The 17,333-nt window shown below is 36.1% G+C and overlaps 1 protein-coding gene across 1 annotated transcript in view; it reads right to left on the bottom strand.

Annotated features, from left to right (window-relative positions):
* The window catches only part of PALLD (palladin, cytoskeletal associated protein), a 186,710-nt gene that overhangs the window by 122,420 nt on the left and 46,957 nt on the right, over positions 1-17,333 (bottom strand). The window contains exons 3-4 of the mRNA XM_054290671.1: positions 2,656-2,834; positions 298-364 (exon numbers count right to left, since the gene is read on the bottom strand). Of these exons, the coding sequence (XP_054146646.1) occupies positions 298-364; positions 2,656-2,834 (246 nt within the window). The remainder of the gene's footprint in view (positions 1-297; positions 365-2,655; positions 2,835-17,333) is intronic.

The following is a 17,333-nucleotide window of genomic DNA, read 5'->3' on the forward strand; positions in this document are numbered from 1 at the left end:
TCACTGGATTGGGTGACTACAAATGAAAACTTGGCTAACTTGAACTTACTTTTGAATATGAAAAATTAGTATCAACAAATATGTTGTCAGAGTGAGGTCAGCCTTCTCTGACAGAACAAGCAAATTAATATGATTTACAGTTATTATACTACACATTTATATCACATGAGAGAAACAAAAAAGACTAGGCATACACAAGTGTACCCCAGATGCTTGTTCGGATTGTAAAACCAAAGATTTTCCAGTATCCCTTATTAAGAACATTTACACAATATTGGTAATGCTTTACACACTTACTGTGGCATAGCTCCAGATTTTAACTGGAAAATTAAACTTTCAGTCTCTGAATCTGTAGAACTGGCACCTGGAAAAGAAAGTTTTTTCAATAATCTCATATAATTTTATTGATTTATTTAATGTTTAAATTCCAAAGGAAAAACTATTATACTTTTGCATTTCGCTTCAAGAATTGAGAACCCTCTGTAACAAACTATGGCAGGTTTTTTATCTGATAAGTTTTTTATCTGTAACTATGTACTTTAGACAGTTACAGAAATCATAAGCATGCCAATTTAATTGCACACTGCTTTCCCCGGGCTCCTAGCTGTCTCCCTTCATATTGAGACAAATATGGCCAAGACAGAAAAAAAAAGGCTGAGTACTATTGCTTTACGGGAAATGTATAATTTTATTTACTTAAATTTTAAATTTGAAGCTTAAGCAAACATATGGCTTATATAGATAACAAATCTTCAAACTTAAATAAGAGCAACTCAGTGTACCAAGACATTTTCAGACTAAACTTGCTGCCCATGATGTCCACATTTCAGACTATTTACATTAACCTACACATAAAATTTATTCTCTGCTATTTCTTGTCAGTGGAAGTCTTGATATAATGTATGTATTTGGCAATACCCCGAGCTTACTTAAAGAAAAAAATATGAAAGCATTTATTCCCTTTGTCCTAATTTTTCCTAACAACAGATACTTCAAACATTTATTCTAGACATTTATGCAGTACATATTATTCCTCAAGGAATTTGTGCATATTTATGGATAGCTGTATGTTTAATGCAAACCATAAGCATTTCATAAACAATATGCACAGTATAGCATAGACAGATTCCAGTGTAACAATGCTGGGACTAAAAACCCTATTGATTTACAAAGTTTATGCTGTAAAAAAAATCAAAGCAATAAGTAGTATAGAACAGATGAGAAGAGAGAAGCAAATGTCCAGTCATCAAAGTGTGTCTACATGAAAGGATTTCTTAAGAACGTAGAACAACCAGGTCTTGCATGGCTGGGCCTGCTGCACAAAAGAAAGTATGACACATCAGTGTCATCAAGTCTATTAATGTACAAAGCACTGCTTGTGTGACAACCTGTTTTCCTTAAAAATGACAGGGGGTGAGCCTAATGACTTGTACAAGTCTTTTTCTTTCAAAGTAACATGTTATAAAGCTTCAAGACAGGACTTCCATATAGCAATACTGGCAGATGTCAGAGAATGAATATTTTTATTCACCTTTTACTGTTGCTTCTGTCCCTATAACCTCACACAGCAGTAGTGTTTGTACTACACCTGAGTAATTCTGAAATCATGATTACTACTGTAAAGAAAACTCCTACTAGAATCTGTAAGATTCAGAAAAGTGTTGGGGATTTTGCTATTATATCCCAATGGCATATTCAAAAGTTCTGACAATAAAGAGCATAATGCAATAAATCCTATAAAGGCTATGTCATGATTTAGCTAGTTAGGAGCAAAAAGTTTTTTGTTTGGTTAATAAAATCTATTTAATAATTTTGGTGTGTCATTATTTAGATTTCTTATGACTATTTCTTATGTTAATTTATTTTATGCTTTCAAGTGACCATTTAAATTAACTTTAATGAGTTACAAAACTGGTAAAAGAATATGTAGTACCTAATTTTTTGGGAGATGTATGAACTAAAATTGGTTTTCAGGTATAAGATAATCTTGCCTGAAATACAGTTCTCTACTAAAAGATAACTTAATAGTTTTCCTCATGGTCATCATTAACTTTTCTCAGAGAAAATAATACTTGAGTTATTACTAATTTTGCAGTCAGGAAATATTTTGACAACAACTAGCAGCTGTTTGTGGACAAAACCAATATGACTGACTTTAATCTGACTTAAAATCGGTATGCCAAAGATAATGGATTATAGTACATTTACACATGACTAAAGATGACACTAAAGATGACTCATTTTGGGCAGCCACATATATTTGCACAGGGAGGCAGATATGTCAAAACTGAGATGGGGATTACTGCTACCAGGAAAATCATTATTACTATCATTAGTCAAAACTTTAACTAGTGATTTACAGAAGTACTGCTTATAATGATATGCCAAAGTTTTTGTTGGTTCCTCCTATTTCATTCTTTATCTCTTTTCTGCCCTAAATAAATAGCAATCTACTCAGTGATTCCTGATACATTCACTGAAATATCAGAATTAATATTATTTGATGTTAAAAATGTGTTTGTTAAAGAAAAGCAGAGGAATACCATAAAATTACCACCATACTGAATGTAATGTTAAGATAAAGAAAGAAAAGTGAACTTCAGCTTAATTATCTTTTCTTATATGCATCAAGTATTTTATTATTTTATCTCTTACCTTCAATGAATATTTCAGCTGATGTGCTATCTGAACCAAAGGAATTTGAAGCCAGACAAGTATAGCGCCCAGTGTCGTCTTCAAAGGCTTCTACTATAATTAGTGAATGAAGTCCTCCACTTTCAGAATGGATCTGAATATCAGGGGAATTCTGGAGTTCTTTTCCTTCACAGAACCATCTGCAGCCCACACACATGTAGAAAGACAAAGACAAAAAGAATATAAAGGATTGGTTCAGGCTCATCGCACACAAGAAGACATTACACTCTGCTGCAAAAATCTAAATTGCTACTGAAATCAGCACATGGTGCTTTGAAGTGTTTAACAAAGAAAGTATTTCACAAAGAAATTACTTGTTAGAATAAACTTTGTTTAAAAGGTAGGGAGACATTTCTGAATACAAAGCAAATTGTACACAACACACCTACATTTTAAAACTATCTCCTGTCCTGTTTTGGTAAATGAGTTTTTCCTGCATAACTTGTGTATTGGCTTGTTTTGACCACAGTCTAATCCATTTTGATACAATTTATCACTCCCATCTACCTAAACGCTGCTGATTCTGCACACAAAGTATCTGAATTTGCAATCAGTAGCACAGGGTCTAGCTGGAAGCCCGTCACTAGTGGTCGATATTTGGCCTAGTATTATTCATCAATGTCTTGGCTGGATGAGAAGGTGCCTCCTCAGCAAGTTCACTGATGGCACAAAGCTGGGAGAGGTGGCCAATCCCCCAGAGGGCTGTGCAGCTCCTCAGAGGGACCTTGTCAGGTTGGAGAGATGGGCAAAGAGGAACCAGCTGAAATTCAGCAAAGGCAGATGCAGGTTGCCACACCTGGGGAGGGGTAATCATGTATCAGTATGGGCTGGAGGCTGGTGGACACCCAGCTGTCCAAGAGCCAGCAGGGTCCTTGTGGCCAAGAGGCCAATGGTGTCCTGGGGTGCATTAGGAAGAACATGGTCAAGGGAGGTGATCTTGCACCTCTACTCAGCCCTGGTGAGGCCTCGCCTGGAGTGCTGTGTCCAGCTCTGGGCTCCTCAGGACAAGAGAGACATGGAGCTTCTGGAGCTCCTGTTGAGAGGGCAACAAAGATAATTAAGAGACTGGAGCATCTCTTATATAAGAATAGGAGATGGGCCTGGTCAGCCTTGAGAAGAGATAACTGAGACAGGACCTCATGAATGTATAGAAGTATCTGAAGGGAGGGTAACAAAAGGACAGATCCAGCTTCTGCTCAGTGGAGTCAACAGGACAAGAGACAACAGGCAACTGATTCACAGAAAGCCCCACCAGAATATTAGGAAGAACTTTACTGTGCGGGTGACTGAGCACCAGAAGGGATTGCAGAGAGAGGGTGTGGGGTCTCCCACACTGGAGATACTCAAGACCTGTCTGGATGCAATCCTGTGCCATGTGCTCTGCTTGAGCAGGGAGGCTGGGACAGATGACCCACTGTGGACCCTTCCATCCTGACCCGTTCTGGGATTCTGGGATTTTTGTCCATCTTGCCCAGTCAACCTAACATGATCCCATGGCACAGGTTTCATATTGGTACACTTTAAATAGGTTTACTCGTGCTTTAGATCAAGAACACAAACTGGTGTCCTAGGGCTGGATTTTTATGCATGTAAGTAATACATCTTCCACTACCAAAAAGATACGTCCCAACAAAAGGGATGGATTTAGGTACAGACAAAACAGACACTTATCTAGGGTGACTTACAAGTATGTAAAAGCAAAGCATAATTTTGTTTACATCAGGTCAATCAAGCATTTGCCAGTGTAAACTACTCTGTGTTCTCAGCCCATACTGCTGCCATGAATGTACCTGTTCCCACCTTTTTTATGTTTGATACCCTCATATCAGGCAGTCCTACTACCCTGGGCTATGCCCTGATTTATCTCTATCTCTGGCAGCCCAGCAAGTATGAGAAATCAGTAATTCTTGGTTTTTAGTGTCTGCTGTGCATTTTTGCAGGGAGCAGAGACAGATTGGAGAGTCATTAAAAGAAAATCGCTCATGAGTAACCAGTCTTCTGTTCTCAGATTGTCCCCATATCCTGAAAACAAATTTTGCCAAGCCTTGCCAGGGCTGTTATTCCCATTCCAGTCCTGCAAACTGACTCTGATCTTTACCACTCTTTCTTCCCTTCTTCTCACTCCATAATCCTAATCTGTGTTTTTTTATGTCCTCTCCCTTCCCTCCTTTCCCTCTTCTTCCTCTGCCACCCCAATATTCAAATCTTGTTCTAACAAGAACAAAATGAGGAATTATTGACAACAAGCTTCAAAAGGGATCTTCCCCCCAAACTTTTGGTTTTCTACTCTAGTATGTTTTTTTTAAATTAACAAATATAACCTCAGAAATTTATGGATAGTCAATTCAAAGTAAAAGATGACCAAATTGTTAAAAATATTTTTAAATATTTAAAATTTGTAGCAAAAATTTGGTATTTTTCCTTTAACTTGTATGTGTTGATGAGAGAATTTTTGCAGTTACATCCCAGTAATACTTCAGAATTAATTTTTTTCCCCTCTATCAGATGACTTCCCATTACCCCCAGAAACAAAAATAACTCCAAGGAGTTCCTATCTATTTAGGAAAAGCATGCAACACTACAGGATGACAGATATTATAAAATAACAATCAGTGAGAAGTCTTTAAAATTGAACAGCCTCACTTTTATTGTTCTTTTTAATTACAAACTTCATGTAATGATCATAAATAAAAAATGGTTTACAGCATCCTTCTGAAAATATTGCATTGTAAAACTTGAAATGTCATGGTTATTACAGAATGCAGAGTTAAGAAATCCACCAGGTTTACATATAACACAATTCCCCTTAATAGCATAATAATTGTGGGCAAGCTCTCTGTGTAAATGAACAATAGATGTTCTTTCCTGAAGGCAAAAGCCTCAGTTTGTAGTGGCATTAAAGCTATATGCAATTGTCTTCAGTAATTAAAATGCTAACAAGTTCTTTTTCTGTCTTCTGTTACCTAGATAGTGCACAGAGAAAGTATCATTTTTGGAAAGAACTAACAAACTTCCATTTGTTTACTCAGCAGACCCCTTTGGCCTACTTTTACAACTATTTGCCTTGGAGACAAATCTATTCTGTCAGCTCTACTGCCAAAATTAACATTTCTCTTCCCCCTCTTCCCCTCCTTTCCTCTTGTCACAAGTCATCCCTTCTACCAGTGCGAGGACCTCTGCTACTATTTCTGATTATTAGACCTTCAGAGTCCTAACCTCTGTGTAGCCTTTCCTAAGCTGTATTTTAAACAATATGCACAAGAGAGAAGTTAATTCAATTTCTAGACAATCACAGACAAGAGCCTGTAATATGAAGCCCTACATAACCATTTGTTCTATTTTTCTTTCCTTTCCAGAAACATCCTGCAAAGGAAAACCTCTCCTCCAAGCCTAATTATTTTCTCAGACAGATCCCATTTTAGTTTCATGCAAGCTGTATAGCTTTCTATTGTTTCCTAAGTTCTATGTTCATAAAGTGCTTAAGAAATTGTCTTAAGCATGAGAACCTAAAACAAAAAAAATCCATTTATTTATTTTTGTCAGGTAACATTTAATAAGTAAACTGTCCTCTTAGGAGGACAAGTTCTACGTTGTCCCTTGACTTGTGCATACACATGCACATGGTCAGTCTCAAGTAGTGGGAGCTATTCCTCAGCACTAGCTGGGATTGAGACTTGTTGTATCACATCAGTGTCATACTGAAAACGAGTCCTGACCTGCTTCATCAGACACTGCCTGCCCCAGAGGAAAGCACATAAGTAAGCAATTCGATACCAAATTACCTCAGCTGTCATTAAGGCAATGTTTGATGCATGGGAAACACACCTGGTGCAGGACTCCACTGTTTATCGTGGAAAGAAGAATTCACCGTCACAACTGGCAAGAACACAGGTATTTCAAACGGTGAACACTGGAAGAGGCTTAGTTGTACTCTATTTCCGTTTCTAATTGTATTTTTTTTTTGGTGTACATGTTGATAAAAGAGGAGGATTACTTGTCATGAATTTATTTTGGTGATTACATCAAAATTAGGTGAATAAGAAAATACTCAAATATTGATTCAGCAATAACTTTCCAGTTGCCAGTTCGGATCAACAGAGTTTGTGAATTGAAAAAAGGGTCATCAAATAAAAATAAGTGAAGTATTTTTTTCCCAAACACAGGCTGAATGCCACTTTTTCATCTTTTATATATTTATATATTTGTGCAGTCAGCCTTAATGCATTACAATCAGAATAATCATAGAGGAGAATTTTCTGCTCCTAAGGACTGAAAAAGATTCAAAGACAAATCTTTGAAGCATTCCCTCTTACTGCGAAGGGATCACTAAAGCAAGCAACAAATCACTATCAAAGGGAAAATGAGCCAAAGAAACCAGGACTCATGGCTAGACACAGAAAAATAACCACAAAGCAAGTCTTACAAGAAAATTCCAGTTTTATGCTAACTAGGGCAGCATTAACTCATGTCCAGTCTATTCCAGCCTACTGATCCTCTTGGGGATAAGAGGATTATTTTCTAGCCCTGAGAAGACAGGAATACTTCTGGAGAGTTAAAATACACCAAACCGAACCCAGCCTGAAAGAAAATGACTCAGAGGAACAAACGCACGGCAGATGCTTTGAGAAAAAGAAAATTCTCTACACAGAGACCATTGTTTTAAAAGATACCTCTTTCATAACTTCTAGGTACCAAGCGTAAAATCATCCACTCATTTCCCTATCCCTTTGTTGCAGGGTCTCTGTATACATTAAGTGTGCAAATAGGAAAAAACCAGACAGAGACACCAACAAAAGGGTTTGCAGATGTGTGTACATATCAGTCCCCAGAATAAGTCTTCCAGCTTGCACCGTGGGTGCATTCCTGCAGGCCACGCTACAGTTCATGCAAATTTGTAGAGAACTGTCCCCTTGAAAAAGAACAGAAACTACTGTAAGATGTCAGATAATGGCTGACCAATTAAAAAAAAAAAAGTAACATACACTTTATATAACCGAAATCAATTTTATTAGTCATTCTCTATCTTGCCCAATTTCAAATTGCACTGCATTTTTCTGATCTTTCCTACTTTCTTCTTCATTCTCTTTCCACCATTTCTCTTCTTGTGTGCATTTCCAGCCTTTGTCTTGCTTTTCTTCAACCATGCTTAGTTTACACCTACATTATATCTCCTGTATATTAAAATTATAGCAATTAAATATTTAAGGCAGACAGTGAAACAATCACTAGACTGGAAAGTCAACAGACAAGGAAGAGATATTTTGGTAGTAGGGGAACAATGATTAGGTACTCATTTTTCATGCTTCAAACCCTCTTTGCCTTTCTACTGGCTACGTTGTGGCAAAACCAGAACAGCAAAAAAAAAAGGACAGTCAGATGCCAGGTAAGCAGCAGCTCATGCACACTGACACCAAGCAGCAAGCTACACAATGTGCCTTTCTATTCACTCCTCTTTTCTTTATGCCCTCACAATCCTCCATGCATGGAAATACATAGGAGCACGTGTGTCTGGGATTTTAATGACCCTGAACAAAATATAAACAGAGTTGAACAGTACAATGACTAAGTAAGCACAAGGGTCTTAAGAAAAACAGTTCAAGGTTCTCTCTAATGCATAATCCTGCTGGAACTTATGTTTTTTGAGAGTCACTGAGGAATAGAGAGGTTTTCCTCTCTGCACACTCTTAAAGTTAATTTAAAATGGCAGCTGAAGTGAAACTTTAAGATATAGCCTTAGGGAGAAATTATAATACGGAACTCTGACCACTACAGAAAGTGCAGAGAGATAAGTTGTAAATTAAAAAGTAATTTTATCCTTAGTGGTGTTAAGTATGTCCAGCAAGAAAAGTCAAAGTGAAATAGTCTGACATTCTCATACTGGCAGAGTCAGCATTTCCATCACAATACTGTGTAACTCCCATTTTGCTTTTCTCCATTGAAACTAAGCAGTGCAGCACTTCCAGACTATAAAACATTACTACCTAAAGAACTTGACCAGATTTTTAAAATAAATCAGCTTTTTCATAAAAGATTTAGAGTACACTGCAGGAATCAAATTATTCAGATGCTTATAATTCTCTACACACTGCCCAATATTTGTGCAATAGATATTTCATTATTTGTATAGGTAATTCATAAGAGAGTTACCAATAAAAACATACATACTTTAAGTATTTATATACTGTAATTCTAAGGAAAAAAAAATCTGAATATAAATGCTGGTGCTTTGGCTGAACCTTCAGTTAAGCAATTAAAAATGTTGCTATAATGAAAACCACAGAAGCCAATTTTATAATAAAAAGTGTTACATTATAAGCAGTGTGCGTTAATTTAACTGATTTTACTGATTCTTCAGATTTTGCACAGTGTTTTTCTGTAATAACAAGTGGTGTAGGAAGTTAAAGTAATGTTCACTACTTTCCATTCATTTTTTGCAGGAGTAACTTTTTATAAAACTGTATATGCTCAATAATTTTTTTGAACTTTGATTATAAGGAAGATACATAAATACTGAACATAAAATTAACTAACAGTATCTAGCAGATCAGGCTGATCTGGCTTCAAAGTCTCATAGGTACATTTGAGCCATGTGGCAAAGAAAGCGGGGAAGTGACTCTTGTTGGCTGCACTGTGGGGTTGGTGCAAATGATATTTCGCAAATGTACCAATGGTATCCAAATGAGATACCACATTTCAGGTAATCCTGTTTCATCATGTGGATCAAAGACATTTGTGCAGCTGTTTTTATTCAACATGAACAGCAGGGAGATCATATTTCTTTAACCGGCCAAAAAGCAATCAATATTAAAGGAAAAATCTGTATGCTTACTTCTGTAACCAGAATGAACAAATACCTCTTAAAGAAGTTTCTTCTAAAACAGTATTGTTTATGTTATAGTCAACCTTCTGAAATAACAGAATGCTGAAATGCATGCTGAATAATTTATTTTCCATTTTTGAAGCCCAAAGTTTAAACCCTACCTCACATCCTATTTTGATCTATCTTTACTCCTTTAAAAGATTTATCTTTTGTCCATATCTTTGTCCATTAACAAAACACAAAGTAATTATTATTATTGATCTTAACTAGATGTTTTCTGAAGACAAAATAATTGTCCAGGTGTAGGTGTAACCCACAGATTTCACATTTTCAGAAACCTTTCACAGAACTTTCTTTTCCCTCTTTGGCCACTAGCCTATGCAATAAAAGTGTCACTTTCAGAAGCTGCAATTTAACTGACAAATAGATGTAGACAGATAATTCCCTTTCTTCTGTATTTTTGCAATCATCAGATCAAGAAAGAGTGAGAATTCTGTGCAATTCAAGGACCACTTATGTCTTATGAACTGCAAACCACCTTGTCTACAACAGGCATGTTGATTATTTGCGACACATAAGCTGCATATTCAAAAATAATTAATTTCATCAAGAAACTTTTAAACTAGTGAGTTTGGACATATGTATAAATTTAAAAGCTATGTGACCATGTTCATGTGAAAAAAGCATGAATTAAAAATCGAGGAATAAATTAAATATCATTTAAGATATGAAGTTTTCAACACTTCTATTTGTAAGACATTTTTGAGGGCTGTTGGACTCATTAGATAACTACAAGCTAACTTAGTGAGATTCTTTACATCAGTTTTCTTCAGAATATTCAGAAAACTTATTGCATTGCAAGTCATTTACAGTATTTAATGTATCAGTTTCCATACATCATCTCTTCTTGGACAACTTATTCTCACTTCATTTTCTGGAGCACTATTTTGTACCTGACATCTAAATGTTTATAGAAGAATATTTTTTATCATCTATTTGACTAAGCCTGAATTCCTGCCACATGTATGCATACTACCAGCACTTACAACTCAGGCATACATTTGGGATAAATCTGAAAAGGGGTTTTGAGATCCAATGCAGTCTGGGCCAACCTAGCTAGAGCCTCTTTGTGAGTGCCTAAGCAAGAACTCTGCTGTCTTCCAGGCTAGCTCCACTGAAGAAGGATAAATCAGAATAACTGAAGAGAAAACTTCTATTCTCCTGAAAATTCACAATATGCACTTTCTGGCACAGCTGAAGAGTAAAAAAGAACTCTTTGCTTCACTCCAATTACAATTCTATATTTCAGTAATGAATGCCATCACTCAACAACTTGGATGTCTGTGCTTGACAATATTTAATTTTTTTCAAGCTTCCATTACATTTTGAAACTGAAATAAATTTCCTTCAGAGCATAGCCAATATTGTGTCACAACAAAATACTTTCAACTTCAGGTGGCTAAATTCTCTTCCCATCACTGGAATTTACTTTCCTCTATAAGATCCTAACATTTAATTATAAAAGCCTGCAGATATAATGCAGAAAAAGGTATTGCATTGAAAATACCTTCAATTTGAAATAACTCAACATTTTTATAATATATATATTTTTCAATATCATTAAATATGAGATATGGCAAAATAATTGAATAGTTGAAAATTCCCACTTTTTCTTAATCCCAAATGATACCATTTACTTTTGGAAAGTGGCTGTTTGCTTCATAAATATAGTAGTAAGTATATCTGTAATCCCTCCGGGTTTCATTGGTTTCAAACAAAAAAAAACAAAATCACAAATTAGGACCTGTAAATTCTAAGGAGTTAAAATCTGGTCTACAATTTCCAAAATTAATTAAAATGCATTGAAAAGGAAAATTATTTGGTCTTCTGACATATCTACAAATGCAATTCTCTATTATGACTCAATAAAAACAAAAAAGCAAATGAGCAGATACAGAAAGATACAGAAGAAAAATGCTCCCATACTAGTTTTTTGATACACTTATCTGCATTTCACAAGTCTTTACACTGAAGTTGGTAGGTGATATAAACAGGAAGTGACAGAAATAATTAAGTGGAGTAAAAGACCAACTTGCATTCATTTATAACCTTAACATTCCACGTAACTTTCTCATTTTGTATGTTTAGGTTTCATATTTCACGACAAGTTTTTTTTCTTCTGAAATATCTTCTACATTTTGATCTCCACTGCAATAGCTTGCCTCCAATGCCAAAAAACCTGGAAGCTGTTTCCATGTGTCAGAGCACAAAGAAAGAACAGTTTATAAATGTGATGAATGAGCAAGTACAGTCATAAAAAGTTTGATAATAGCTGGCTCTGCAGTTCTGTGCTTAATATTACTGTAGATGCTTTCATTAATTTTTTAATGTAATTCAAGTTTAAATGATTACCAGATAAAGCCATTCATTTAACACCCTTTGAGAGTTTTATACTTTCAGAGGACTGTCACAGGACTATGAAACATGTTACACACAAGAATTGAAGAGCAGAAAACCCCCAGCACCTGAAGCACGCACTTATTGCCTTCAACTAGCTACTACACAGGAGCTCCTATAGTTTCAGGGCATGAAAAGCCAGACACTGAGCAATAATTTCTTCCATTCTGACAGGTAATTAAATTGACTGGTTTTGTACAACTTCCTTCTGGGGCTTGGAACATCTTACCCTGAAGTCAAAGTGTGGTAGACATTATCTGCGTTTCAGATTGTTCCACTAATTCATTTGTCAGTAAGTCAAGCAGACCCCATCTGCTTGTGTCTGTAGTTGTGCCAGCAAAAAAAATTAATTGATCTGCTGTTTTGTTTCATGCAAAGATTATCATCTCTTCCCCCAAAAATCATAATGTTAGATTTCCAAAGCAGAGATGCTGCTCTGTATTTTTCACCCTGTAGCTAAAGGATTTTGCTTTGCATGGAAATATACAGATACAAATCTTTCCTCCAAAATGGACTTGAAAGTTAATTCAGGAAACTCTGCCTGGTTTATATCCCATAAAGCATCCTCAAATATTTGTTTAAACAAAGTTACAGAAAGATATCCCAAACATACTAAAAATTGTTCTCAAATGCATGCAGCCCTGTACTGAGAGTACAGTAGTGGTGCATAAAGCATTTGAGAACAGAGTTAAAGTATAGTGCTTCAGAGAAAACACACATATGGTATTAGAGACAACATGCCTGGTTCCATTCAGATTGTCCCCAGCTTCAGAGCATGCTGGAAGAGCCCACCAGAGCAGCACAGCAGGCCTCCCTCCTTTTATTCCCCCATTTCCTCCACCAAACATTTTTCCCATTCCATTAGGTTGGGCATACTCTTATGTGTATTTTCAGTAAGAACATTCACCATAATTTCCCACAGAGTCTAGCACATGGCACATCTTATTGAATATAAGCATTGGACTACCTGTTAACAACAGTTTAGACAGAATCTAATTGCACAATGAATGTTCTTGTGTCTGCAGGAGCTGAATAAAAATGTTTCTCTAAAGAAAAGCTCAATGAATAGATCTGTAAGAACTGAAACAGAAATTGGACATGAGGTGATTAGATATGTTTTACTATTGAGAAATGGAGGTTAAGCACTTTTCCCACTGTATCCCAAGAAAGTAAGAGATATCTCAAAACTCAGTTTCCACTGTCTTAACTCGAAGGCCACCTTCTATGCATTGTCTCTAAAATATGAGCAGATTCTGACCTTGCATTACCAGATGTACTGCTAGCCATAAAATTATTCAATCTTTTTGGAAGCTAGCAGATTGGCTTGAAGAGATGGATGTTAGTTATTATACAGCCCTGCATGCCAAGGAAATACTGGAATTTCATTCTTAGGGGTCTGCTTACCTGTTGCAGAAGGATATTATGTGGCCACCTTCCATGAAGTCTGAAGGCAGTCATGCACCTAAGCCCTGTAAATAGCTGTAACTTTGTTCACTTAGACCACATACCATGACTTGGCTTACGTGGACCTATGCTTAAATGAAATTACAACTTCTGGTATTTGATAGGAAATTAAGAAGATCATGGAAGGGACGGAAAATAAAAAAATTAAAGGCAGTGAAGATGGTTAGAGCGGGTTAAAAAAAATATTTAATAATCCCGTGTGAAATGCTGAACATTTTTCAGACACAAAGAACTGTTGAGGCTTGTAGGATTAACATGATTCCTTGTCTAGCTGAAATGGAATGCATAGTGCCTATAACTGAAATGCCACTCTTAGGTATTGCTTATATTCCTTTGGCCAGAAACGGATTTTCAAAAAGCATGCTGTCATATTTTGCCTTCATGGGGAAGAGTACCTATTACAGAATTGCCAGGCATAATCTTCCAATGAAATACCATTTTGAACTTGGAGGGAAGGACTGTAAAGAGTTAGAATTAAGAAAAAAGATGTAAAGTTATAAGGATGAAATTGCATTTATGCAATTTGAATTCTATACATAATTGTGTTTAACTTGATTATGGTGAGTTAGTCAGTGGCAACTTAAGGCTGACAACACACATGTCAGATGAAGAAGTAATAATTCTTCTCAAAACCATAATACTTAAAGAGCGGAAGAAGATGAAAACTGTTTAAGACCAATCACTCTAGTCCACAAAAAACAAACTAACAATATTAAATTACATAACCTTAATAACTTGCAAATCAACAATAAGTAAAAGGAAACCTCCATTCAGGATGTATAGTCTTGTTCATACTGAACACATGGAAGTGGTAACCATGGAACTTGTTGGTTTACCTTGAAAACTGGAAAACATCTTCAGATATTTGGACAGGTAGAAAGCTATTACATGAACTGTGACATACATTGCCATCACTGTGCATTTTATAGGCCAACTAAATGATGCCTATAGAAGACAGTTCTCTACATGATAGTAGCTGCATAGATCAACTTCTAATTGCCACCTGCAACATTAGCTAAACTAGATCAAATTAAATGCAAAATGAAACTCTACATAGACAATACAAAAGGATTCCATTTTTATATGGGTACTATTCCTACTATCATCTCCCTTTTTCTTCTCGATTATTTCTAAGCTAGACACAGTCAGTACAAGTTTGCTGAGCAGAAGCTAAAATACGTGATTCATTTGGGTCAGGTCAGCAACTTAGTAACTGACAACAAAGCAAGGAAGCTGTCAGCAGTTTTGTCAGTGCCTTGCATGAAGTATGACAGCATCAAATTTACTCAGTGAGAATTTACTCAGCCTGCAGAGATTGGCAACACTCAGCAGAGTGCCATAGGATGCAGAGAACAAGCACCTCTGTCCTGCTCTCACCATTGTTTTCAATACTGGCACCAGGTCTTGGAAGGCTGGGATGTCAATGAAGGAAACTGTCATCGTCAAAGAACTGAAGATTAGGATGATTTATATTCAAATGGATGAGGATGCCCTATATTCACAGACATTTGCAACTGTCATTTATTTCATGTATTTATGGCTAGAAAAATCACCATTTTAACAGGTTAGTTTCTATGCCTACTAGTCTGTAGGAAACTGAAAGCTTTCTGAATTAATTTCCAACAAACTAGCAAAACAATACTGATAATACCTGTTCTGATTCATAATATAATAATATCAAGGATAATTTTCACAGTTGTTCATGGGGAAAAAAGCTTAATCTCTACGTAAATAGCCATCATATTTACGAGGAATGTTATTTTTCTGTAGCAGGCTATTTTCTTATATTCTACCTCAGAGGCAAATTGAATCATAGATATAGCAAAAAGTTATCCATTGAAAGAGGTAAAATAAGATTCAAGACTTTGGACTCTGGGATAACATCTGTGGTGTCCTAGTCAGATTTAAAGTGTGCTGTATAAAAAGGTCACATCGAAACAACAGATTTAGGAAAGAAAGGGTGGGGAAGGAAAATTGCCTGTCTTTGGAGCCTCAGCTCTCCCAAAACTTGTGCCACTTTTTCCTCAGCGTCCTTCACAGAGCATTCCTTTACTGAAATCACATTCCATTGATTTGCTCAGTTTATACAATGAGATACCAATCATTAGGGTTAACAGCTGCAGTACTGTGCCTTTTACAACACACAAGCAATCTTCTTAGGGGAGGATTACATTCATTTCCTAAGCCAGGTCTGAGGACTAGCCATCGCCTTTCTCTAAATAAGAATGACTGACTTATGCTATCTGTTCAGATATCAGCTGAAGTGCCTTTACACACCTCATTAGCTGCAAGACACAGCCTCACTTCAGTCTTTAGTTTCAGCTTTATCAGGCAAGCTTACATCCATGTTTGACAGCTGTCAATATGGTGTGATCCTAGACCATGCATGTACCCATATTCTATACTCTGGTGACTATTTCAGAGTTTTGACTTCTGCCTTCTTGCTCCAAACACTCATTTCAAGATTATTTTCAAATTTTCAAGATTCTTCCTACCTACTGACATACACTGGCCTAGCTAGCAATGCCTCAAAGAATACCATGCGTATTTTTCACAACCATTATGAAGCCTGAAATAGGAAACAATACAAAGAGCAGGTTTGAGTGGAAAATCAAAAATTCCCTAGGAATCCAACAGGTTGAGGGTCAATACTCAAGACTGCTTTAAGTTTTACTCCTCTTTGCAATGACTTGAGTTTATATATGCTTGCTGTGACCCATGTAAATCCTTAAATTCCTTGATTCTTATTTCCTTTCCCGATGTGCCTCTCTCCATTGATTGAGAAACTGTCTGAAGAGAGGGTGTCTATTTTACATATGCACAGTGCAATGTAGATTGCACCAGCATTACAGTCAGAAAAACTTGTAAGTAGTCATAGTTTAGAAAGAATGACAACTTTCAAGCTAGTAACAGATGAATAACTGTATATGTACATATCCTATAAAAGCTGGCCTAAAGATGTTTCAAAGAACAGGATGTTCTGGAGTATGTGTGAAGACACAGGAATATTCCCACCTATACAACACAACAGAATTTTGTCACCTTTGCTTCACTTAATCTGTATAGCACTGAGGAGCTCTTGAATTTGTCAAGGACTTCAGGCACAAGGTATGGCTTTTGAGACTGGGCATCTTAAAGGCCATGCTTTCTTGTGTATTTGTAGAAAGACTGTACTGTTCTATCCACAGTACTTTTCGGATTGTGTAGTATAAAACCAAATCCAGTTGATTCTATGTATTTTATATGCATTAACTCAGTAAAATTGAACTCAACACATTAACATACCACAGGCAGGAATTTCAAGGCACTACAGTACATATTTTGACCTCTGATTAATTCTCACAGCAGTTACTCAGAAATAATAATAGCTTTCCCACCTGCATTGCACACTTCAAAGTTACAAAAATCTGCAAATTACTTTTAAACATTTACATTGTAGTTTATGTGAGGCAGAAATTAACTAAAAGTGATTCATGAACTCTGGTTAATGTTTGGGTTTTGTTAGGTTATTTTTTTTTTCGTTTTTAGCCTTTTTTAAAGTTAAGAACAAAGTTCATGCATGGTCTGTAAATTTGAGAGAGATGTAACGTTAAGCAAGGGACTAGTTGAAGGGGATGTACATAGCTATATGACCGATATTTTCTTCTTTTTTCCCCATTTCCCCCTAGCTAAATTTATCATCCCAATCCTTAAAGACAGCAAAAAGCTCATAACTATTGTTTATTGGGTTTCCTCTTGTAGAACACTACTCCTGTATTATTTCTAGATAAATTAAAGTGATTTAGTGTAAGAATTGCCTTTTATCATTACTTCACCTTCCAAACAGATGGAAGAATGAACAATAATTTTTCAATGCTGTAACTTCTGATTTGCATTCTATGTTTGAAACACCTTGGAA

The sequence above is a fragment of the Melozone crissalis genome, unplaced genomic scaffold (genome assembly GCF_028551555.1).
Source record: "Melozone crissalis strain CALT ecotype California unplaced genomic scaffold, PUWL_Pcris_2 ptg000006l_1, whole genome shotgun sequence".
Taxonomy (NCBI): domain Eukaryota; kingdom Metazoa; phylum Chordata; class Aves; order Passeriformes; family Passerellidae; genus Melozone; species Melozone crissalis.